The sequence below is a fragment of the Trichomycterus rosablanca genome, chromosome 5, assembly GCF_030014385.1.
Source record: "Trichomycterus rosablanca isolate fTriRos1 chromosome 5, fTriRos1.hap1, whole genome shotgun sequence".
NCBI lineage: Eukaryota > Metazoa > Chordata > Actinopteri > Siluriformes > Trichomycteridae > Trichomycterus > Trichomycterus rosablanca.
This window is the reverse complement of record NC_085992.1, coordinates 49,778,213-49,805,004: the sequence shown is the minus strand read 5'-3', so window position 1 is coordinate 49,805,004 and position 26,792 is coordinate 49,778,213. Positions and strand designations below refer to the sequence as shown.

Genomic DNA, 26,792 nt, shown 5'->3' with positions numbered 1-26,792 from the left:
GTTGGTGGATGATTCTCAGTCCAGCAGTGACAGTGACTGTTTTTTTTTCTGAGGAGGCTGAGGTCTTTCAATATGTGTAACAGACTGCTGAAAGCTTTTTATCAGTCTGTTGTTGCCAGCACCTTCTTTTTTGCTGGGGTGTGCTGGGGTGGTAGTATCAAGGCTGGAGATGCCAACAAACTAAATTAGCTGGTCAGGAAAGCCAGTTCTGTTGTGGGTCTACAGCTGGACAGTCTGGAGATAGTATATGAGAGGAGAACAATGGACAAAATCAGGGCCATCCTGGATAATACTTCTTACCCTCCCAATGAGGAACTATGGCGGCTGGGCAGTTATTTCAGTTATAGACTAATTCCACCAAAAAGCCAGACGGAGCGCTTCAGATGTTCTTTTGTGCCAACTGCCATCAGACTGCATAACAAAAGCAGAATACACAGGCTGTCCTCACACTGATGAGCCAGCTCCCCCTCTACAATAACTCAAGATCCCCCCTACCCTTTTTCCAGCACTGGACTCTATTTCATTATTTACACATATGTATATATTATGTATAATAGTAATTGCATTGCATAACATTTCATTCTACTTTCTTTACTCTACTTACTGTACTTACACTGTACTGGAGCTGCTGTAACACTTGAATTTCCCCCATGGGGATCAATAAAGGAATCTTATCTTATCATGTCAGTGTCACTGCAGTGCTGAGAATGACCCACCACTTAAATAATACCTGCTCTGTGGTGGTCCTGTGGGGGTCCTGACCATTGAAGAACAGCATGAAAGCAGGCTAAAAAGCATGTAGAGAAACAGATGGACTACAATCAGTAATTGTAGAACTACAAAGTGCTTCTATATGGTAAGTGGAGCTGATAAAATAAACAGTGTAGTGTAGAAACAAGGAGGTGGTTTTAATGTTATGGCTGATTGGTGTATATTTAATCATATCTTTCTTGTATTATTTTCTAAAATGACTACAATTATTTATAATTGTATAAAATGTAAGTTTTTGGGCTTAGCTGTCACAGTGATCATTTACACCAGCACTTCACCACTGAGTTCTTGGTTTGGCTCTCAGAGGTGCTATCGGCAGGCCGGGTGTCTACACATACATTAGAAGCTATATCTGTTGGTGGTGGTGTTGATGGTGGGATAAAGGTTAGGGATGGCCGAAACACTGTATTGGTTTGGCATTGTGTCCAGTGTATTCCTGCTTTCCTGGTGAAAGCTGACATACTGAGACCCTGACCAGGATAAAGCATTTGGTGACAATGAAATTCAATTAAATGTAAAAATGTATTAAATTAAAGGTTTTTATATACCAGTGGTGCTCAGCTGGTGAGTTAATACTCAAAAAGCAAAAAGCCGACTCATAATGGTGACCAGTGTTGCCTCTCCTTGGGATTCTCCCAAGATTTTGGGATTTGTGGGATTGACTTGGGATTAGGGGATTGTGCCAAGTAATCTTGGTTTTTTTTATTTGCACACAAGCAACTAAAATCTGCATGTGATGTTATGGTCTACAGTCATAAATAAGGAACAGCAAAGTGTACTACTACTAAATAATAATCTTTGGTTGTTACTGACCATTTATACTTCTGGTTAGACAGGACACTCTCTGGGTTTAAATAACAATAATATATATTTTTTTCATATTGCAATTTGTAAATATTAATACTGATTTTTCTTGTCAGTTAACTCTGGATTTTTTTGTAAATAATTGTGAAATTACATTAAATAAATCTTCACAATTTTGTCGTTTTTAGTTACTTGGAATTTTTGGAACAATCTTGGGATATTTGTGGTAAGATCTTTTGTGGAATTCTTAAATACAGGACATATTTATTATAGGACATGTTTTCCTCTTCTTTACCAGAGATGAGGCCATCGTTACGCGTTATTGCTCTGGTGGCCCTGGCACTGTGCGGGGCCCGGGCGTTCGTGCCAATAGGAGGTGGTGGCAACACGCATGTGACCATCACCGGCAATGCTGTGATGAAGAAGATCTATGAAGTGTGTGAGGCGGTGGCTGAATCAGAAGGTAGACGGTTCAAGCCAACCGTAAGTACACGTTTGTTTACATTATTTATTCAGCTTTTAACTTTCAACAGTGAAATCACGTTTACCACACAGCACAGCTTCAGCTACAGAGGTGCACATGAGTAGTCCTGGTTTTAGCAAATTATCAAAGGAAAACATGGCAGAGTGAATTTTATTAACCAATCAAATGCTTGAATTTAATATGTAATCTCCAAATTGACATTTTAGTTATGTTTAGCATAAAAATCCTGGTTTTGTGTGTACACATCAATGCAAGTTTAGACAGTATTAAGTAAACAGATGGGCAGTGGTAGCTCAGCAGGGTACTGTACTAGCAATCATAAGGTTGCCGATTTAATCCCCATCAGCATGGGTCCAGGTTGCCACTGTGGCCCCCTGAGCAAGGTCCTTTACCCTCAATCGCTTGAATTGTAAGTTCATAAGTGTAAGTCAGTTTGGATAAAAATGTCTACTAATGCTGCAAATACTAATCTACTATTTAGACCAGGGTTTTAGAATTTTCTATTTTTCCCACTTTTCCCCCCACATTTTCTCCCCCTAATCTAGTCGTGTCCAATTACCCTGATTGCGTCCTCTATACTGATTCGACCCTTCACCGCTGACTGAGGACGCTTTTCAACTAACGTACGCCCCCTCCGGCACGTACATTCAGTATAGACTGCATTTTTCACCTGCACGAGTCGAGTTCATACACTGACGGGCACTGTGTACGGAGGGCCACACCCCCATCGGCATTATTTCTCAGCCCTGTGCAGGTGCCATCAGTCAGCCAGCAGGGGCCGCAGTCGCACCAGTTATGAGGACCTATGATCCGACTTTTTACCCCTAACCCTGAACAACAGCCAATCGTTGTTCATGCAGCCGCCCAGCCCAGTCGGAAGGCAGAGCTGAGATTCGATACGATGTATTCGAAACCCCAACTCTGGTGAGCTAGCGTACTTTACGGCTGCGCCACCTGAGCGGCTAGACCAGGGTTTTTAAACCCTAAGGGTCGCGAGCCAAAAAAATGACAATAAGGATAAACATAAACATGAAATAAACTTGTACACGAACACCCCCTTGTGGAGGCTTTATGTCACATCTTGTAAACCACAGTGGGACTGTATATTTTGTTTTTGTGCTTCATTTTGATGCCTTGTTTGTCTGGGTCACGGTAAAAATCATGGACGAAATGTGAGGCACTTTGAGAATAAGTTTGAAACACTCTGGTTTACACTATTCTTTACGGCTGTGGATTAGCTATTATGTGAGCACTAGTTTATGTTGACATCACCATCATTGGCATAAAAATGAGATCCAGAAATGAGAAGAACCTTTTAAAACTTAAAACTAAATGCTGGTTTTAAAAGCTAAAATAGCAGATCTGTGTTTTATAATGTTTTAAGCTCTAAGTGGCGCTATTTTACTTTTGTAGTCATTTAATCCTCCACCGTGTTCAATACAGGGTTTTATTAAGACCATTAATGTGCACATCAGACGTAGATCTGTGTTTGTTAGAACAAAGTTGCTTAAACTGGCATAAAAAAAACATTTACAACGACTAGCTAACAGAATAATGTATTAAATACTTGATTACTTAATAAAAGTTTGATTATAACAACTTTAAATCAGCTTGTAAACTACATATAGAAGCCAGCTAATCAGCTGGGTAGCTAAGTTAGCTAACATGCTACTTTGTTTTAGCTCGATTTAGCAGATTTATATTCTGTAATTAAAAACCAATAACTTATGTTATTATCATATTGTAATATTATTATTATGAATGCTAAATTTATTAGTTTCAACTAAGATAACTAGTTAAAGGCATTAGTAGGCAAATGTCATGTAGTTTACACCTTTAAAAGCTAATATATATTAATAAAATTAAAACGTCTAAGCTGACCAGTTAACAGGATAATGTATTAAATACTTCATTACTTAATAAAAGTTTGATTATAACAACATTAATTCAGCTTGTAAACTACATATACACATAGAAGCCAGCTAATCAGTTGTGTAGCTAGCATGCTACTTTGTTTTAGCTTGATTTAGCAGATTCATATTCTGTAATTAAAAACCAATAACTTGTTTAAATAAATGTTTTTTACAGTGGCATTAATTTAAATGACATTAAGAGGCTGTAAAATATTACAAACCTGCCAGTTAATATAAGATTATCATTATTATCATATTGTTTTAATATTATTATTATGAATGCTAAATGTATTAGTTTCAACTAGAGGCATTAGTAGGCAAATATTAAGTAGATGTGCACCTTTAAAAGCTAATATATTAATAGAATAAGAACTTATAAGCTGACCAGTTAACAGGATAATGTATTAAATATTTGATTACTTAAGAAATGTTTGATTATAACAACATTAATTCAGCTTGTAAACTACATATACACATAGAAGAAGGGTTGCCAACTTTCAGAACTGGAAATAAGGAACACTCTGGGCTGGTGGGTTGGCGGAAGGCATATGGTGGGGGTGGGATTGGCGGGTGTTTACCTGAGCGGGAGCGGTAGGGCGGTTAGGGTTGCATCTATAAAAAATATAACGGGACTTACACCGTCATAGGAACAATATTAAAAGCTAATATATATTAGGATTTTTAATTTAAACTGATACCAAGGCACCTAGACAGCAAATAGTAAACCCTGCAGAGAGTAAACGCTGCTTTCTTCACCCAGATCTAGATAGTCAGCATTTCTAGTTGAACTCACATCTTGATTTAAGCTCTGATTTAATAAATCTCTAGATTATCTTCTCTTGTCCTCTGTGTGCCAGGGTTCCTCTGCAGAGGAGCTTCTGCGAGCATGTTTAGGTACAGCCATTGGCGAGGTGTCCGGTGCCAAGTTCCATGAAGCTCTGAATCAGATTTACACCTACAATGGCTTGGTGGATCGTGACCTCATGACCAGTAACGCGCATCACATGAATAATGAGGCGTTTGCTGAAGGAAAGCTTCTGATTCGCGATGGTGTTGCTGCAGTCAAAGTTAACATCCGCAGCAACAACTTACAGGCTGCTCGAGAATCACTGGGACGGGTTTTACACACTCTTCAGGTAACAATAAACATCCAAAACTTGTTTGTATTTAATAATAAATTACTGTATGTGGCAGCACTACAGAGAGGTTACCAAACAACTCAAGTCCAGACTGTATGAATCTATGGGCCACCACATTGTCCTGGCAAACATGGGTATAATCTTAGTGATTTGTGTACTGAAACATGAAGGGCTTAATTACAACAGGACATGAACAATTGTACCAGTGTGTGTTTAATACTGATATAAAAACTAAACTGCACTTTTCTAAAAACAAAATAACAACTGTAACACATTTTAGATAGATGGCCGGACAGACAGACCGACAGACAAATAGATAGATAGATAGATAGATAGATAGATAGATAGATAGATAGATAGATAGATAGATAGATAGATAGATAGATAGATAGATAGATAGATAGACAGACAGACAGACAGACAGACAGACAGATATATACAGTATATATATAGACAGACAGATAGGTTGGCAGATAGACAGACATACAGATTTATATATATATATATATATATATATATACAGTATATATATATATATATATATATATATAAAGTATATCTTGTGATAGATAGACAGACAGATTGATCAAAAGAAAGACAGACAGACAAGATAGATAGATAGATAGATAGATAGATAGATAGATAGATAGATAGATAGATAGATAGATAGATAGACATATACAGTACATACTGTATATATACAATATATATAGACAGACAGATAGGTTGGCAGATAGACAGACATACAGATTTATATATATATATATATAAAGTATATACTGTATATTGATAGACAGACAGATAGATTGATCAAAAGAAAGACAGACAAGATAGATAGATAGATAGATAGATAGATAGATAGATAGATAGATAGATAGATAGATAGATAGATAGATAGATAGATAGATAGATAGATCTATCAAATGTATAGTATAGTATAGTACCTACACACTACCCTACACACTATATTTCATTTCCCCCCAAACTATTAAAGCATTATAATAGTTTTTATTTAGCATTACAGGAACTAAAGATGGCTTTACGCAGAATAAATGTATAAACAATGACTCAGTAAACCTCAATGTAGAAATTACTGTAACGTGACAGTAAAACCTGATGGGAAAAACCTGTACGTGTACAATTGCTTTACAGATATGATATAAATGTTCTTTCAGGATTTTTACAGCCACAGTAACTGGGTGGAGCTGGGTTACAGGATTACATATGCCAACCTCATCAGACCAGACCTCGCTATCGACAATGTTGCTGGTAAGCATAAAACAATTTAAGATTTAAGTGATATAAGCAGATATAGAGCATGACCAACGATTGTATTGTGTTTACTGCATCTAATTACACTGTATTTATCTTTATTATTGTAAATGGGTAAGATGACACACAATCTAAAGTACATAGCACAGTCACTTTTACAATGACGTACCTGTCTTCGGAGTAAACTGGAGGTCACTGGTACTGTGCTGATCTGTGCTTATGTACCGTATATTTGTCTGTGTTTAGAGGTGAGCACTCCGACCTGCAGTGACTGTGCCGACGGAACCTGTGCGAACCCTGTGCTACCCGAGATTTTAAAGGAGAAAAAACTGACCTCAGGGTACATGGGTCTGTTCTCTTCAGACAAACCTAAAGGTGGGGATTAACACATGAGACATGATTAACTGTTCCAAACTAGAATTGATCTGCTCTATGTATACGTGTAGCTATGCATCATAATCCATATTTAATGTAAGAGCTTAGTCAGAAAAGACAGGTGTATACGTATATATACAGTATATACACCGATCAGCCATAACATTAAAACCACATCCTTGTTTCTACACTCACTCTCCATTTTATCAGCTCAACTTACCATATAGAAGCACTTTGTAGTTCTACAATTACTGACTGTAGTCCATTTGTTTCTCTACATGCTTTGTTATCTCCTTTCATGCTGTTCTTTAATGGTCAGGACCCCCACAGGACCACCACAGAGCAGGTATTATTTAGGTAGTGGATCATTCTCAGCACTGCAGTGACACTGACATGGTGGTGCTGATGGAGTTTTTAAATACCGTGTCCACTCACTGTCCACTCTATTAGATACTCCTACATAGTTGTAGATGTAAAGTCAGAGACGATCACTCATCTATTGCTGCTGTTTGAGTCGGTCATCTTCTAGACCTTCATCAGTGGTCACAGGACGCTGCCCACTGGGCACTGTTGGATATTTTTGGACGATTCTCAGTCTAGCAGTGACAGTGAGGTGTTTTAAAACTCCAGCAGTGCTGCTGTGTCTGATCCACTCATACCAGCACAACACACACTAACACACCACCACCATGTCAGTGTCACTGCAGTGCTGAGAATGATCCACCACCTAAATAATACCTGCTCTGTGGTGGTCCTGTGGGAGTCCTGACCATAAAGAACAGCATGAAAGGAGGCTAACAAAGCATGCAGAGAAACAGATGGACAACAGTCAGTAATTGTAGAACTACAAAGGGCTTCTATATGGTAAGTGGAGCTGAAACAAGAAGGTGTTTTTAATGTTATGGCTGATCGGTGTATACAGTGCCTTGCAAAAGTATTCAGCCCCCTTGAACTTTTCAACCTTTTGCCACATTTCAGGCTTCAAACATAAAGATATGAAATTGTAATTTTTTGTGAAGAATCAACAACAAGTGGGACACAATCGTGAAGTGGAACGAAATTTATTGGATATTTTAAACTTTTTTTAGAAATAAAAAACTGAAAAGTGGGGCGTGCAATATTATTCAGCCCCCTTGCGTTAATACTTTGTAGCGCCACCTTTTGCTGCGATTACAGCTGCAAGTCGCTTGGGGTATGTCTCTATCAGTTTTGCACATCGAGAGACAGATATTTTTGCCCATTCTTCCTTGCAAAACAGCTCGAGCTCAGTGAGGTTGGATGGAGAGCGTTTGTGAACAGCAGTTTTCAGCTCTTTCCACAGATTCTCGATGGGATTCAGGTCTGGACTTTGACTTGGCCATTCTAACACCTGGATACGTTTATTTGTGAACCATTCCATTGTAGATTTTGCTTTATGTTTTGGATCATTGTCTTGTTGGAAGATAAATCTCCGTCCCAGTCTCAGGTCTTTTGCAGACTCCAACAGGTTTTCTTCCAGAATGTTCCTGTATTTGGCTCCATCCATCTTCCCATCAATTTTAACCATCTTCCCTGTCCCTGCTGAAGAAAAGCAGGCCCAAACCATGATGCTGCCACCACCATGTTTGACAGTGGGGATGGTGTGTTCAGGGTGATGAGCTGTGTTGCTTTTACGCCAAACATAACGTTTTGCATTGTGGCCAAAAAGTTCGATTTTGGTTTCATCTGACCAGAGCACCTTCTTCCACATGTTTGGTGTGTCTCCCAGGTGACTTTTTATAGATATCTTTGAGAAATGGCTTTCTTCTTGCCACTCTTCCATAAAGGCCAGATTTGTGCAGTGTACGACTGATTGTGTCCTATGGACAGATTCTCCCACCTCAGCTGTAGATCTCTGCAGTTCATTCAGAGTGATCATGGGCCTCTTGGCTGCATCTCTGATCAGTCTTCTCCTTGTTTGAGCTGAAAGTTTAGAGGGACGGCCGGGTCTTGGTAGATTTGCAGTGGTCTGATACTCCTTCCATTTCAATATGATCGCTTGCACAGTGCTCCTTGAGATGTTTAAAGCTTGGGAAATATTTTTGTATCCAAATCCGGCTTTAAACTTCTCCACAACAGTATCTCGGACCTGCCTGGTGTGTTCCTTGGTCTTCATGATGCTCTCTGCGCTTTAAACAGAACTCTGAGACTGTCACAGAGCAGGTGCATTTATACGGAGACTTGATTACACACAGGTGGATTCTATTTATCACCATCAGTCATTTAGGTCAACATTGGATCATTCAGAGATCCTCACTGAACTTCTGGAGTGAGTTTGCTGCACTGAAAGTAAAGGGGCTGAATAATATTGCACGCCCCACTTTTTAGTTTTTTATTTCAAAAAAAAGTTTAAAATATCCAATAAATTTCGTTCTACTTCATGATTGTGTCCCACTTGTTGTTGATTCTTCACAAAAAATTACAATTTCATATCGTTATGTTTGAAGCCTGAAATGTGGCAAAAGGTTGAAAAGTTCAAGGGGGCTGAATACTTTTGCAAGGCACTGTATGCACTCATATATATCATACATACATACTGTACATATATGTGTGATTTATATACATTTATTTACGTCTAATTTTTAATGACCACTGACCTCATGTGGGTCGGGTGTGGCCTGCAGGCTGTGCAATGCCCAGGTGTGTTATACAGCATCTTTAAAATCTTTGTGTATGTGTGGTTTTAGGTAAATGCAGCCATGGTGGCAATGCTGATCTGAGCAGTGGCCAAGATCCTCGAGGTGGTATCAGTAAAGATGAGCGTCGCCCCCATAACGCCGACCTGCACGACATTGCAGTCAATTTGGCAACAGAGGCCACTCTTGAGCTTCTGGAGGACATCCGCGGAGCCACCAGCAATAATGACTACCTCCGGTAAGAGACAGAACTCTAGGCCTGTCTGAATTCTTTCTGGTCTATTCCAGTCAAGAGTGGTTTACATATAGTTGTTCAGAGGTTCAATCTTCTGCGAGAGGATGGCATGAAATGCACCTCAAGGCTATGTCAAAACTAAACCGACCAGGCATAACACTGATTATCTCTTCATCACGGCACCTGTTAGTGGGGGGGATATATTAGGCAGCAGGTGAACATTATATCCTCAAAGTTGATGTTAGAAGCAGGAAAAATGGACGAGCGTGAGGATCTGAGCAAGTTTGACGAGGGCCAAATTGTGATGGCTAGACGACTGGGCAGAGCATCTCCAAAACTGCAGCTCTTGTGGGGGGTTCCCGGTCTGCAGTGGTCAGTATCTATCAAAAGTGCTCCAAGGAAGGAACAGTGGTAAACCGGCGACAGGGTCATGGGCAACCAAGGCTCATTGATGCACATGGGGAGCGAAGGCTGGCCCTTGTGGTCCGATCTAACAGATGAGCTACTGTAGCTCAGACTGCTGAAGAAGTTCATGCTGGTTCTGATGGAAAGGTGTCAGAATACACAGAGCAGCACAGTTTGGTGCGTATGGGGCTGCATACCTGCAGACCAGTCAGGGTGCCCATGCTGACCCCTGTCCACCGCCATTGGGCATGTGAGCATCGGAACTGGACCACAGAGCAATGGAAGAAGGTGGCCTGGTCTGATGAATCAACATTTTCTTTTACATCACGTGGGTGGCTTACCTGGGGAACACATGGTACCAGGATGCACTATGGGAAGAAAGTGAACTGGCGGAGGCAGTGTGATGCTTTGGGTGACGTTCTGCTGGGAAACCTTGGGTCCTGCCATCCATGTGGATGTTACTTTGACACATAGCACCTACCTAAGCATTGTTGCAGACCATGTTCACCCTCTCATGGAGACGGTTCCCTGATGGCTGTGGCCTCTTTCAGCAGGATGATGCTCCCTGCCACAGAGCAAAAGTGCTTCAGGAACGATTTGAGGAGCACAACAACCAGTCTGAGGTGTCGACTTGGCCTCCAAATTCCCCAGCTCTCAATCTAATAGAGCACCTGTGAGATGTGCTGGACAAACAAATCCGATCCATGGAGGCGCCACCTCACAACTTACAGGAGTTGCAACTTAAAGGATCTGCTGCTGACATCTTGGTGCCAGATACCACAGCACACCTTCAGGGGTCTAGTGGAGTCCATGCCTCGGTGCTGTTTTGGCAGCAAAAGGGGGACCAACACAATATTAGGGAGGTGGTCATAATGTTATGCTTAGTCGGTGTACCTGAGAACACAAGAAGAAGATGGTCAGCTTTCAGTCATGGACCAGTAAGCACATTCTCCAAAGTTAAACCCCAGTGAGCTGGTCCAGGATAAACTGGACAGGATAAAGAAATCAAAGCAACCTGGTAGTGCTTTACATTTGTGTTTTTGATTTGTATTGAAACCACAATGAGGTGGCATGGGGGCACAGTGGGTGGCACTGTCTTCTCAGAGCAAGAAGGGCCTGGGTTTGGTTCCCAGACCGGATGGCTAGGATCCTTTCTGTATGGAGTTTTTAACGTTCTGCAATATAAACAATATTTATTAATAAATCTGGACAAATAGGACTGTTGTAAACCTTTCACTTCAGCCAAAATACGAACATCTCATGAACATCTGATAACCTTTCCTTCTTTTTCCTCTTTCTCACTATAGGATGATGGGTATTGCTCGTTCTGCCGTGTTAAGCTTTGTGATTGATACTACAGGCAGCATGTCTGATGATATTGCCGAAGCGAAGAGAGTCGCATTTGATATCATAGACAGAAGGAAAGGAACGCTGGACGAACCTTCAGAATACATCCTGGTACAGTTCAATGATCCATGTAAGTGAACCCATACTTCACATACGCAAATATAATACATGGACATACTGTATATCACATTGTCATATACACTGCCTGGCCAAAAAAAAGTTCACACACTCTAATATTTGGTTGGACCGCCTTTAGCTTTGATTACGGCACACATTCGCTGTGGCATCGTTTCCACAAGCTTCTGCAATGTCACAACATTTATTTCTGTCCAGAGTTGCATTAATTTCTCCCCGAGATCTTGTATTGATGATGGGAGATCAATGGGGTTCAGGTCTGGACTCTGTGGTGGCCAATCCATGTGTGAAAATTATGTCTCATGCTCCCTGAACCACTCTTTCACAACCTGAGCCCGATGAATCCTGGCATTGTCATCTTGGAATATGCCCGTGCCATCAGGGAAGAAAAATCCATTGATGGAATAACCTGGTGGTTCAGTATATTCAGGTAGTCAGCTGACCTCATTCTTTGGGCACATAATGTTGCTGAACCTAGACCTTGACCGACTGCAGCGACCCCAGATCATAGCACTGCCCCCACAGGTTTGTACGGCAGGCACTAGGCATGATGGGTGCATCACTTCAGCCGCCTCTCTTCTTACCCTGATGCGCCCATCACTCTGGAACAGGGTAAATCTGGACTCATCAGACCACATGACTTTCTTCCATTGCTCCAGAGTCCAATCTTTATGCTCCCTAGCAAATTGAAGCCATTTTTGCCGTTTAGCCTCACTGACAAGTGGTTTTCTTAAGGCTACACAGCTGTTTAGTCCCAATCCCTTGAGTTCCCTTCGCATTGTGCATGTGGAAATGCTCTTACTGTCACTATTAAACATCCCTGAGTTCTACTGGAGTTTTTCTACCATTTGATTTCACCAAACGTTTAAGTGATCGCCGATCACCATCATTCAAGATTTTTTTCTTACCACATTCCTTCATCGAAGATGATGTCCCCCCCCCCACTGTCCTTCCAGTTTTTAATAAAACGTTGGACAGTTCTTAACCTGATTTTAGTCGTTTTAGCTTCTCCTTAAATGTTTTCTCTGCTTGATGCCAATAATTTGATCCTTCTGAAACAGATTAACATCTTTTCCACGACCACAGGACGTGTCTTTCCACATGGTTGTATAGCAAATGAGAAGCTACTCACTGCATCAGTTAGGGTTAAATAACTTGTTGCCAACTGAAACACAATCACCCATGTAGTAATTATCCAATGGGAGGCTCTTACCTATTTGCTTAGTTAAATCCAGGTGGTGACCTTTTTTTTGGCCAGGCAGTGTATAAAATATACACCTATATTTGTACAAACTATACATGAAACCTAACAGAGATTGGAACAATTTCATATATTGACATACAACCCCAAATCAGAAAAAGTTGGCACAGCATGGAAAATGCAATTAATAATAATAATAATTGTAAAACACAGAGTTTCTTACATTTACTTTGACTTGTATTTAATGTCAGACAGGATGAACCTGAGATATTTCATCTTTTATCTGCTCAGCTTAATTTCATTTATTAATAAACATCCATTCCTTTATTCAAGCCTGCAACACATACCAAAAAAGTTGGGACAGTAGAGCATTTACCACTTTGTAATGTTGTCGTTCCTTTTCACCACTTAAAAGATGTTTTGGCATGATGTTTTGTATCGACTTGTTAAAAAATGCTGGACGTCCCTGGAAAAGACGACGTCTTGAAGGCAGACGTCTTGACACACCCCCATACATTTTAAATTTTCAGCATTTAGCAGACGCTTTTATCCAAAGCGACTTACACAATGAGCGGAACATGATGAGCAATTGAGGGTTAAGGGCCTTGCTCAGGGACCCAACAGTGGCAACTTGGTGGTGGCGGGGCTTGAACCGGCAACCTTCTGTTTACTAGTCTAGTTAACCACTTAACCATCTTAACCACTGAGCTATCACTGGCCCATACCATGACAGACCCTGGTACTGACACACCCTCATACCATGACAGACCCTGGTACTGACACACCCTCATACCATGACACACCCTGGATTTTGGACTTGTTGCTGATAACAGTCTGGATCCTTTTCGTCTTTGGTTCGGAGCACACGGCATCCATTTTTTCCAAAAACAACCTGGATGCTGATTCATCTGACCACAATACACGTTTCCACTGTGTGATGGTCCATCCTAGATGCCTCCGAGCCCAGAGAAGTTGACGCCACTTCTGGACATGGTTAACATAAGGCTTCTTTTTTGCACAGTAAAGTTTTAAGTATCATTAGTGCAGTAACTCTGTATTGTAGAGATTGATAAAGGTTTGATAAACTAATCCCTCACCCATGTGGTTATATCAGCTAGTGTTGAGTGGAGGTTCTTGATGCCGTCTGAGGGATGGAAGATCACGGGCGTTCAGATTAAGCTTGCACCCTTGGCCTTTACTTTATCTAGTTATCTATCTAACTGTCTGTCTATCTATCTATATGTCTGTCTGTCTGTCTCTATCTATCTATCTATCTATTTGTCTTTCTGTCTGTCTGTCTGTCTAACTGTCTGTCTGTCTGTCTATATGTCTATCTATCTATTTGTCTATCTATCTATTTATCTATCTGTCTGTCTGTCTATATCTTGACCTGTTTTTTTTTCTTTCTTGATTTTGTGTTTGTATTGGTTGGTATGAATCTGGTCTAGAATTGATCTGGACTGATCCAGTAAATAATATGTTTATAAAAAGCTAAATGACGTTTAAATAAACATTAATATACGTTTCACTGTGTTTGTGTTTGCAGCGTTTGGACCACTTATCAGGACAACAAACCCAGATGTGATGAAATTAGAGATTTCCAAACTCGGTGCAACGGGTGGTGGGGATGAACCTGAGATGTGTCTGTCAGGATTGCAGGTATGGCTGAACAGCTAAACAACTTTTGCACGAGAAATTAAGACATAGACAGAGTCAGAATCCATTCTGTAGCCTCTCCGTGTTTTAAATTCATGCTTTTGTGTGTGTGTATCTCTTTCAGCTGGCTCTGACCGGAGCTTCTGCCTCCTCTAACATTTTCGTTTTCACTGACGCCTCGCCTAAAGACATGCACTTGAGAAGTACCATCCTCGCCCTCATGAGGAGCACCAATTCTGAAGTAAACACCCTGGTCTTTAGATTTTACATAAAAGCCAGTACATCTTTAAAAATAATGCAAATTATAGTGTGGATGTGAAGAAACAGGCAATGATAGGAAATGTCAAGTGTTAAAATGAGTGTTTAAAATGGCGGCTTGTGACTTTGAGGCATTTGACGTACAATCCCTCTACTTTTATAGTTTTAAGCGAGTAAAAGTTACCTACCGCAGGTTTTATTTAAGCAGATTTATTTTTATTCATTACCTCAGCTGTTTTCTCACTCCGATAATGCTGTACAGCTTTTTAACTGCTCGTCTTCTGATCTGTTTTAATTAGGTGTTTTTCTTCTTGACGGTAAAGAGCAGAGCAGCAAGATCTCTGCACACTCGCGCCAAGTTCGATCTGTATTACGACTTGGCTTTAGCCTCCGGAGGACTGGCTATAGAGGTCTCCAAAGCCAACTTGCCCAGTGCCACTGACATCATTTTAGACACCTCCACGTCTGCTTTGGTAGGAATTCAAATACGTCCACAATTAATGATCTTTTCTTCTTGTTTTCACCTGTAAAATGGAAGTAAGTTTAAGAGTTTATACACACAAGGAAGCAGACAGTTGAACTGTACACTGATGAGGCATAACATTATGACCACCTTCCTAATATTGTGTTGGTCCCCCTTTCACTGCCCTATATGCAACAATCTGTGCCGCTCTGTGTATTCTGACACCTTTCTATCAGAACCAACATGAACTTCTTCAGCAGTTTGAGCTACAGTAGCTCGTCTGTTGGGTCGGACCACACGGGCCAGCCTTCGCTTCCCACGTGCATCAATGAGTCTCGGCTGCCCATGACCCTGTCACCGGTTTACCACTGTTCCTTCCTTGGACCACTTTTAATAGATACTGACCACTGCTGGGAACACCCCACAAGAGCTGCAGTTTTTGAGATGCTCTGACCCAGTCATTTAACCATCACAATTTGTCCCTCTGATTTTCAATTGGGCTAATGTCCAGTACAATGTCCAGGTCTGACCTAGTATATGAGTATAATGGAGATATTTATGTCTGTCAGCAATTAAAAGTGTTAATTACACATGTAAAACTGATGAGGTGTTTAAATCTTCTTATTATCCCAGGTGACAATCCTTCAGCGAGCCAGGAACTCCGGTCTCGTGGAGACTTTCACCTTCTTGATAGATGAATCACTGACTAACGTTACGGCCTATTTTACAGGAAGTAACCTGAAGTTCACTCTTCGCAGCCCATCAGGTGAGATTAGAACTGTAATCCGAATCTACTAATCCGTACTAGACGTGTAACTGACTCAGACAACTTGTTTATCAGGTAAAAGCCAACCTCACAGCGTCAGTGACGGACCTCTAGCTACGATTCATACGGTGGGGAACCTGCAGCGAGTTCAGTTCAAGTCTCCCATAGAAACAGGAACGTGGAGCATTAACATGGAGTCAACAGATTCCTACACCATTAAAGTCACAGGTGAGCCACACAGTGCAGCCCAAATAAAATATTCAGCTTCTTATTTATCACTTAATTAAGCTACTATTATGGGTACGACATACAGCAGTATTTCTTATACTAACTGAGCAATAGATTTAGCCCATTACTCTTTTCAAAATGTTCTAATTCCTGTCACGTTAGTTGCCGTACACAGACTGAGATTTCTCCAGATTCCACGAATCCTTTTATAATATCATGTACAGTAGATCAGGGGTTTTCAACCTTTTTGCAACCCTCATCCAGAAACCATTGCAAAAGCTCTTGACAAGCTAAAATAACATAATTATCACTGTGCACGTCATTCATACACAGCAATTTTGCTGATTTAAATATTTACTTAAAAAGATAACACAGCCTAAACCTAACTTATTCTATGCGACGGCTGAGCCTGTTTCCTTGAGCACATCGTAGAAATTCGTGGTTCAGTTACAGCTGGTCGTAAATCCTGAACGGTTCTTGCTTTTGATGTAGACGAGAGCAGAACACGCTGCTTCAAAGAGCCAATAGAGGCAAAAGTACATCAATACAGGCACTCAGTTCACCAGTTCAGGATTCTCTGCTTTGACTGACAGTAGACCACGTGTCAAACTCAGAGCTTAAAAGACGTATGATTCGAAAACTAGCCATCTAGCGGGCATAATTGGCAGTGCCTGCAGCAGATACTAATTGGCCAGCATATCTGCAGGGTGGGGGCCGGACTGTGTGTGGGTGGGTGGGTGGATCTTCATACTCTGTGTAAGGACCCTGATTGGCGGAAGAGATGAGGAGGGCTATGCACGTGTCGGAAGAGGCATGCACAGTGATTTGCTCTCCTCGGATGTAATCTGTCATCTCTCAGCAGCGGAAGACAAAATTGAGTCACTAAATCGGGAGGAAAATGTGGAGAAAATGCATTAAAAAAAAGACGTATGATTGTCTTAAAATAAACTGTAAAATCGTACATAAACTGCATCTCCAACAATGCATGCCGATTTTGTGACCCACAAAGTTTCCACATCAGCGTTTAACTGAGGCGGTTTTCCAACAAGTGATGCTGACAAATATTTACAAATAATCCCAAAATGTCCAAGAAGAGAAAATTGAAGCAGAAGGAGGAAATTTAATGAAAGATGTGAAAGTGAAAACAAGAGAAACCGGTACGTCTCTTGTGTTATGAGGCGTGTCAGTGGTAAAGGAGGACAATATAAATGTAGATATATGTTATAAATATATAGAATAAATTTGGCATTTTGACACCAACCTTCAAGAAAAACAACAAATTGTCCAAGGCTTAAAAGGCGACTGCAATCACAGCAGGATACGTTACGATCGGCCACCATGATGCAGATGTGGCCCTCGGTGAAAATGAGTTTGACACCCCTGATGTAGATTGTAGACTGAGCTGGATAACATTAGAATCGAATACGCCTCCTGTGGGTCAAAAAATGAATTGCTTTAGTTTTAGAAGTAAGAAAATCTCATAATGTCACGCCCCCTGGACAGCTACGCCCCACAGGTTGAAAACTACAGTAGATGGTAAGAAATGTTTTTTTTAATTTTTTTTTTTATCGAAGTGCCACAAAGACGTGAGCCAGAATCCAAGACTCAGTCTTTGGTGGATCCTCCTTTACTACCCAAATATAAATAATAAAATACACTTATCAGGCATAACATTATGACCACCTTTCTAATATTGTGTTGTCGCGTCATCCTTATACTGTATGTTGCTGCCCCATACGCACCAAACTGTGCTGCTCTGTGTATTCTGACACCTTTCTATCAGAACCAGCATGAACTTCTTCAGCAGTTTGAGCTACAGCAGCTCGTCTGTTGGACCGCACCACACAGGCCAGCCTGTGTCAGTGAGCCTCGGCCGCCCATGACCCTGTCGCCGGTTTACCACTGTTCCCTTCTTGGACCACTGCAGACCGGGACACACCCCACAAGAGCTGCAGTTTTGGAGATGCTCTGACCCAGTCATCTAGCCATCACAATTTGGCCCTCGTCAAACTCGCTCAGATCCTCACGCTCGCCCATTTTTCCTGCTTCTAACATCAACTTTGAGGATAAAATGTTCACTTGCTGCCTAATATATCCCCCCCACTAACAGGTGCCGTGATGAAGAGATAATCAGTGTTATTCACTTCACCTGTCAGTGCTCATAATGTTATACCTGCTCGGTGTAAGAATAGCTGCATCTTATAACCCATAATGTGAATTGCACATGCTAATGTTTACAGATATGAATGTGTGTGTGTGAGTGTGAGTTACTTGGTCAATAAAGCCTGATTCTGTGATCATGTATACTAGATCTGTGTAGCTTTTACTTTTTTAAAAATCATATCGTTTTCGTTAATGAACATTTGTACTTAGACATACCTAACAAAGAGGTGGACTAGTTATCTTTATGAAGTAGTTAATACCAGGTAATCTACACATTTATCACACCAGTGTCGTCTTCTTTCAGGTCAAAGTCCGATCACGTTCATTTACGACTTTGTGGAGGTATTCGGAGGACCCCACCCTGGATTCGCGGCTATTGACGGTCGCCCACAGACAGGTGGGAATAATAATTCACTCATCAGTGCATACAAGCTGTCTAAGTGAGACAGTGCAGTCATTTGAGTGATAGCTCAGCGGTTAGGGTACTGGACTAGTAATCAGAAGGTTGCCGGTTCAAGCACCACCATCACCAAGTTGCCACTGTTGGACCCCTGAGCAAGGGTCTTAACCCCTAATTGCTCAAATTGTATTCAGTGATAATTGTAATGTAAATGTAGAACACCTGATTGTTCCAATTCATCACAGATATGTTTATTGGGGCTGATATCAGGGCTTCCTCCATTGAAAACTTATCAAACCATAGATTTATGGAACAAGACTTGTGCACAGGGGTGCAGCTGGAACAGGAGAATGAATTGTATACACCTGTACAAGATATTATATGCAGAGGTACCTTGTAACTCAACGTCACTTGAAATCTTTGAAACGCCCTTTGCCGAGAAACTTGTACACTATATTGAATTTTGGCAATATAGTGTAGATAGATGTGGAGCTGTAACACTGGATCTGATGCTTATTCCACACTCATGCAGATTCAGCTCATATTCACACTTTGATGACACTTGACGCTGAACAAAGGGAGTCAAGTTTTAAAGATTTCGAGTTTAGGGGGAGTCAAGTTACAGGGTATCACTCTATATAGGACTCGCCACTTACCCACCCCGTGTTTTCTTCCATTCTTCAGGTTCACCTGCTAAGCTTTTGCTGACATTAACAGGACAGAAAGGAGGTGCAGCTCTAAAGCTTCAGGAAGTCTCTCTGGTAGAGGTTTCACAAGCAGTCACGTGGCCCGGAACCATCGAGGGAATAGGCGACGGGAAGTTTCTGGTCACCGTTAGTGATGTTTCAGCAGGAGAACTCGTGGTCATGATAAAAGGAGAAGACGTGGCTACTGCCAGTCAGTTTCAGAGACAGAGCACTACTCAGATGTCTCTGTCCAAAGTCACAGTCAAGGTACAATCAGCGTCGTCTTCTTCCATGTGCAGTTAGACCTCACAATTGTCCCACAAATGATGTCCGAATAATTGTGATATGTAATAGATTTAGTGCTTTTGTGGCTCAGACATCTAAACACAATCGTCAATAATTACGAAGTGAAAACGGGTCTATTTTACTGACAAAAATAGTTTATTCAGGGGTTACATGTCTGTACACACCCTTAGCCTAATACTTGGTTGATGCACCTATGAGCTTGGCTCACTTGTTTCTGGACATTTTTGCCCATTCCTCTTGGCGTATCCTTGCAAGCTCCATCAGGTTGGATGGGGAGCGTCGGTACATGGCCTCTTTCATCTCCTTCCACTGATGTTTGATTGGATTCAGGTCTGGGCTCTGGCCTGGCCACTTAAGGACATTCACAGACTTTCTCTGAAGCCACTCCTTTGTTCTCTTGGATGTGTGCTTTGGGTCATTGTCCTGTTAGAAGGACCAGAGCGCTCTGGAGCAGGTTCTCTTCAAGGATCTTGGTGTACTGAGCTGCATTCATCTTTCCCTCTATCAGGACTAGTCGCCCTGATCCAGATGCTTAAAAACATCTCCACATCATGATGCTGCCTCCGCCATGCTTTACTGTAGGGATGGCGATGGCATTAGCCAAGTGATGAGCAGCGCCTGGTTTCCTCCAGACGTGGCACTTGGTATTCAGGCCAAAAAGTTCCATTTTGTTTTCATCAGACCAGAGAATCTTGCTTTTCATGGTTTGAGAGTCCTCTAGGTGCCCTTTGGCAAACTCCAAGCAGGCTGTCATGTGCCTTTTATTAAGGAGTGGCTTCCGTCTTGGTGGAGTGCTGCCTGGATGGTTGATCTTCTGATAGGTTCTCCCACCTCCAAAAGGATACGCTGGAGCTCTGTCATATACCCCTTTTCCACCGACGCGGCACGGAGCCCGTTCCAGTTCCCGAACCTGACTTTGAACCGGTTTCGCATGTTTCCACCGGAAAAAAGAGGTTCCAGACAGCGAACTAGCGGGCCAATATGGCACCACAGAATACTTGGTTTTTCAGCCTGAACCGTGACGTCACCTGTGGGCGTGTCATGTTGTACAGCATAGCGACAGCAACAATGGCGTCAGCGGGGGTCTCGTATGGAGCTTAATGCTGCATTTTTATCTTTTAAAGTTCACCTGATTACATTTTGAGCCAGTTTGCCGCTGATATTTTCAAAGCGCCTTTAAAAAATGTGAACTGTGTGATATGACGTGATAAAAGTGTGTACCTAATATTTCCCTAGTGTTATTGTAATAACTGTAAGAGAAGCAGAAAACTGACCCGGACAGAACGAAACATGCTTAACGTGAAAAATAAAGCGTGAAGCTTTTTAAACTCCCCTGCATAAACACACGTAAAGTGAATCCAGTTAAACACAGCTACATGTGGTATTTTAGAGTAGATTTGATGTTTATTTCACACAGATAGATGTTCGTGTTGTTCGTGTTTTATCTCTCGAGTCGAGCGCTGAGCAAATCGGTTATTTGAGCTGAGAGTCGCGGTGAAACCGAAGAGCAAAACGCTTCTCACATCAATGAACTAAAGAAAACAACAACTGAGACAAACACGTCACGTCTTCTTATCACCGATTGTTAGATTGATGCTTTTTACATAAAAACAAACATCTGTAACAGCAGCACAAATGCTCGCACATAATCCACACGCTCCACCATGATGTTACTACTCTGAACTTTCGTTAAGTAACGCCCACCGATGATGACGCTGCTTGGTTCTCAAAAACTTGTGGAAACGTGCGTCGGTTCTCTACAGAACACCAAGGTTCAGAGAAACCTGAACAGAACCGGTTCAAGAACCATGTTTTTTTTGGTGGAAAAGGGGTAAGAGTGACCCTCAGGTTCCTGCTCACCTCCCTCCCACACAAAGGTGTGTGCAGACTGGTGGCTTCACTGTATATATACCATAAGTTCTTTAAACACGATAAATACAAAGAAATGTATGTGTGTTCTGTTTTGCAGTCTGTAGTTGACAGCACCATGTTGCCAGGAAAAGACTTTGATGTTTCCTTCACCGTAAACACCACTGGAGCCGAAAGCGTCTTTACTATCAGTGCCAGAAACGACAGAGACATAGTAATGATATTTAATGACAGGTAAGTGCAACTTACCTATTTATTGTTATAGCTTTATTGTCAGCTTTACAACTAGTTTAAAGGAATATTCTAATTCTAAGCACAGTTTTACCTGAAAAGTGGTTCAAGGAAGGAACAGTGGTAAACCGGCGACAGGGTTATGGGCGACCAAGGCTCATTAATGCATGTGAGGAGCCTAATGTCATCCTAATATGTTGCTGCCCCTTACACAACAAACTGACATCTTTCTATCAGAACCAGCATGAACTTCTTCAGCAGTTTGAGCTACAGTAGCTCGTCTGTTGGATCGGACCACACAGACCAGCCTTCTCTCCCCACGTACATCGATGAGCCTCGGCCGCCCATGACCCTGTCGCCGGTTTACCCCTGAATGCTAAATAAAAGTTCTTCTGTATTGATATCAAAAACAGAGATTATGTATACTTAATATTCCACTAGTGTTATTGTAATAACTGTAAGAGAAGCAGAAACGTCCCTAATATCATCATAAAACACAAATGTTTTTATCTCAGGCTCACAGTGACTGGAGGTATAGGTGAAGGCAAAGTGACTCTTAAACCACCAGCAGACATGGCATCAGGCACGGACGTCACGCTCACTATTCTGGCTGAGGCAGGAGATGGTGAATCTAACTACGCCGTGCTCCGACTTTCTGCTCTCGCCGCGGTAAGATCAGAAATGTGACTAAAATGCTGGCAGGATCATGGAAGGATCTTACAAAACATTTATCTCTACAAACTAACTACAAACCCCATTTGGGGGGGGGGGGGGGGGGGGGTGATAGGGACACTTACAGTTTTTCTCAGTCGCTTTGGTGCATTTCTCACATCACTATTAACATTTGCACAACAGTAAGTGCATTTCTGCAAAAACGTGTCACTTGCTCAAAATGGATAGTTCATTCCTCAAAAGCAAGTATTCATGTCAATGAAAGTGTCAGTGTCATCAAAATAAAAAGTCCTTTTCATTATGACAGTTCACTCTGTAAGTGTTTTCCAATGCAAAAAAGTCAGATCATGGTGACACTACCTGAAAATGCTCAAGACAGCACTATACACTATTAGCACAGCCATTTGAAATCTACAGTTAGGTTACACATTACTGTATTTAGTGAGGTAAATGAGTACAAGACACTCAATATGTATGTTTCACATTTTTACTGCATATGCTCTTTGCAATTCTAATTTGTTCACAGCATTGTGCTAAAGCAAAGTACAAACTTATTTACAACAAACATAAGAAACACCCTTTGGGTAGAGCTGTGCACAACTGTAAGCAATATTGCAGTACATATTGGAAGTGAATTGGAACATACAACATACTGATTTTGACAACTAGTTCAACATTTTTGTATGTAATGATTCAAGCAATGAAATGAGGACTGTTAGTTTCATAGGGAATGACTATTCAGCATTCATAAGTATAGTTCATTTTGACTTACATGACATAAGCAAATGATAATGTTATAAAACAGCAGAGAATTGTATGGAAGCAATTGATGCATGTCCAAAAGCATTTGCAATTTGTTGGAAGGAATGAGAAACTGCTACTATGATGTGCACAAATGACTAAATCTTGTGGAGGTTGAACTAACAGTTATGAGAATTTTAATTCTGATCAGAGAAATGCACCAAAGCAATTGAGAAAAACTGTAAATGCAGTTAAAAAAAAAAGAATCTGAGATAGATAGACAGACAGACAGACAGACAGACAGACAGACAGACAGACAGACAGACAGACAGATAGGTAAATGCCTTACTTTATAAAGGATCAGGTTTCTAAGTGTTATGACACCAAATCTGTAATGCAAACAGACAATAAAATAACATTTAAAAACAGTCAGAATATAACATAATCTGTGTCAGTTATTTGCTTTCTTTAGCTTAAATATGTTATTTTTGCCTCCGTATTTGGCCAACTTTGTGGTAGTTTTTGTTAGGAACATCCACAGAAGGTGAAATTAGAAACTGCACAAGGTGGGGTACATCATTATGTGTTCTACACCTTAATCAGAGCACTGTAGTAATTGTAGTAATTCTGTTTTATAGTTTAACACAATCAATTAAAGACTGAAGCTAAAGTGTAAAAAATAACGATATAAAAATATGTAAATAAAACAGGACTGGAATTTTATCGGTTGCAAATGATTGGATGTTTTTGGAAGTAAAATCCTATTCATATTTTAACCAACCTGCTGAATTTAGTTCGCAACCTCTGGTACCGTATTTCAGCACCATTACTGTTATACTGTATGTGATCATCATTCTTATTTTCTCTGTCAGGTGACTGATTTCACTCCTCCCAAGTGTACAATCATGAGTGTGAGTAAAATCTGCCCGTCCGACTGCACCCTTTCAGACTGGGACCTGTCTGTCAACATAACGGACGGCGACGGCTCGGGCATCCGAGATATCTCAGTACAGAAAGGCAGTGGAGATTTTAGCCACACTACAGTGGACGAGGGTGGAATACCCGTGGTTGTGGGTTTCTACAACTCCTCGTGCTGCACACGTGATTTAATCCTGAGTGCTGTGGATAAAGAAGGAAACGTGGGGAGATGTGTTTACACCATGGAAAGAAACGTAAGTGTTTTCCTCACCCTGTCTCTGCTGCTCTGGCTCTGTCTGTTGGTTTTGGCCCAGAGCGTCTTGCGTGGTGTCGTCTCATTTTAATGTGACTAGAAGATTCAGGTTGATCGTTCATCTGCTCCAATAGTGACAACTGACATTATAACTGTATTGTGTTTAACTATTAGAAGAGCCCTGCTATAGAGCAGATAGTTAGATAGATAGATAGATAGATAGACAGATAGACAGACAGATAGATAGATAGATAGATAGATAGATAGATAGACAGACAGACAGACAGACAGACAGACAGACAGACAGACAGACAGACAGATAGATAGACAGACAGATAGATAGACAGGCATTCACACAGATAGACAAACAGATAGATAGATAGATAGATAGACAGACAGACAGACAGACAGACAGACAGACAGGCATTCACACAGATAGACAAACAGATAGATAGATAGATAGATAGATAGATAGATAGATAGATAGACAGACAGACAGACAGACAGACAGACAGACAGATAAATTAGATAGATTAGACAGACAGACACAGACAGATAGGTATACAGACAGATAGATAGATCTAGACAGACAGACATATACAGACAGACATATACAGACAGACAGATAGACAGATAGATTCAATAGATTAGACAGCCAGACACAGACAGATAGATAGATAGATAGATAGATAGATAGATAGATAGATAGATAGATAGATAGATAGATAGATAGATAGATAGACATGCATTCATACAGATAGATAGAAAAACAGATAGATAGACAGACAGACAGACAAACAGGCAGATAGATAGACAGTCATACAGATAGACAGACAGATAGACAGGCAGACATACAGATAGACAGGCAGACATACAGAGACAGGCAGACAGACAGACAGATATATACAGTAGATATTATAGAAAGATAGACAGACAGACAGATAGATATTACAGATATAGATATTATAGACAGACAGACAGAAAGATATTACCTGCTGAATTTAGTTAACAACCCCTCATACCTGATTTCTTATTTCCTCTGTCCTGAACAGGTGACTGATTTTACTCCTCCCAAGTGTACAATTGTAAAGGAGAGTGAAATCTGCCCGTCTGACTGCACCCTTTCAAACTGGGACCTGTCTGTCAAAATAACGGACGGCGACGGCTCAGGCATTGAAGACGTCTCAGTACAGAAAGGCAGTGGAGATTTTAGCCAGATTACAGTGGACGAGGGTGGAATACCCGTGGTTATGGGGTTCTACAACTCCTCGTGCTGCAGACGTGAATTAAACCTGACTCTTGTGGATAAAGAAGGAAACGTGGGGGAATGCGTTTACACGATGAAGAAAAATGGAGGGGTTTTCCTCACCCCGTCTCTGCTGCTCTGGCTCTGTCTGTTGGTTTCGGCCCAGAGCGTCTTGCGTGGTGTCGTCTCATTTTAATGTGACTAGAAGATTCATATTGATCGTTCATCTGCTCCAATAGTGACAACTGACATTATAACTGTATTAAGTTTAATCTCAAACCATCTAAATTTACTTCAGTGTAGATCATATACAGAAGTGAAGCTATAAATCTGTTAATATTCTGTATAACGTTCCACCAAGCAAATCTTTGTGTGATCCCTCTGTGCTCGTAGTCACATCATGTAACTGTAAAACAGGTTTACTCTGTAATTCTTGAAGCCAACTGTTCATGCCCAAACCAGGCAGTGGCGTCTCTGGCACAATAAACTCTGTATAGTCGTGTCCCATTGGTCAGTATCTGATTCATCAGTGAATCTAAACACAAACACTCCTCATTAATGATGTCACAAATGCACACATGAACAGAAAGCAGGAGTTTGTAGGAGTGGAGACCAGAATATGAGTGGAGTGGCGTCACCAATAACGGCACTTAAACTTTTTTGGCCATGATTTTTATCGCAACTCAGGCAACACATCAAAACACATTAAAACACCAAAGGAAATATACAGTACTTCATTAATAAAAATGTTGGCAATCTGGTCCCACTGTGGTTTACAACGTGTAACGTAAAGCCTCCACAAGGGAGCGTTCATGTTCAAGTTTCTTTTATTTTGTGCTTGTTAAAATTTGTTTATTTAACTATTAGAAGAGCCTTGCTATAGAGCAGATAGATAGACATATAGACAGATGATAGATAGATAGATGATAGATAGATAGATAGATAGATAGATAGATAGATAGATAGATAGATAGATAGATAGATAGATAGATTACAATTCCAATGTAGTTGGGACATTGTGTAAAACATGAATAAAAACAGAATACGATGATTTGCAAATCCTTTTCAACTCATATTCAATTGATTACACTACAAAGACAAGATATTTAATGTAAACTTTTTTGGGTTTTTTTCAAATATTCACTCATTTTGAATTTGATGCCTGCAACACATTCCAAAGAAGTTGGGACGGGGGCAACAA

At 40.9% G+C, this 26,792-nt stretch overlaps 1 protein-coding gene across 1 annotated transcript; it reads left to right on the top strand.

Annotated features, from left to right (window-relative positions):
• The first annotated feature begins 803 nt into the window (after nt 1-803).
• Nucleotides 804-26,094, top strand: vwa11 (von Willebrand factor A domain containing 11). Its single transcript, XM_062996271.1, has 18 exons — nt 804-856; nt 1,874-2,058; nt 4,830-5,108; nt 6,287-6,380; nt 6,630-6,758; nt 9,464-9,650; nt 11,360-11,529; nt 14,282-14,394; nt 14,516-14,632; nt 14,949-15,122; nt 15,746-15,878; nt 15,954-16,106; nt 18,574-18,666; nt 19,354-19,622; nt 21,631-21,764; nt 22,277-22,430; nt 24,047-24,346; nt 25,398-26,094. Exons 2-18 carry the CDS (start codon nt 1,876-1,878, stop codon nt 25,785-25,787), a joined length of 3,072 nt encoding a protein of 1,023 aa, XP_062852341.1. The 5' UTR covers nt 804-856; nt 1,874-1,875; the 3' UTR covers nt 25,788-26,094.
• Nucleotides 26,095-26,792: the final 698 nt, after the last annotated feature.

What these genes read in the sequence shown, in the direction of transcription:
- vwa11 (XM_062996271.1), top strand. Translation starts at nt 1,876, where the DNA reads ATGAGGCCATCGTTACGCGTTATTGCTCTGGTGGCCCTGGCACTGTGC. An exon ending in GGGTTTTACACACTCTTCAG is followed by an intron (nt 5,109 to 6,286) that starts GTAACAATAAAC and finishes ATGTTCTTTCAG; the next exon opens with GATTTTTACAGCCACAGTAA. An exon ending in CTCTTCAGACAAACCTAAAG is followed by an intron (nt 6,759 to 9,463) that starts GTGGGGATTAAC and finishes GTGTGGTTTTAG; the next exon opens with GTAAATGCAGCCATGGTGGC.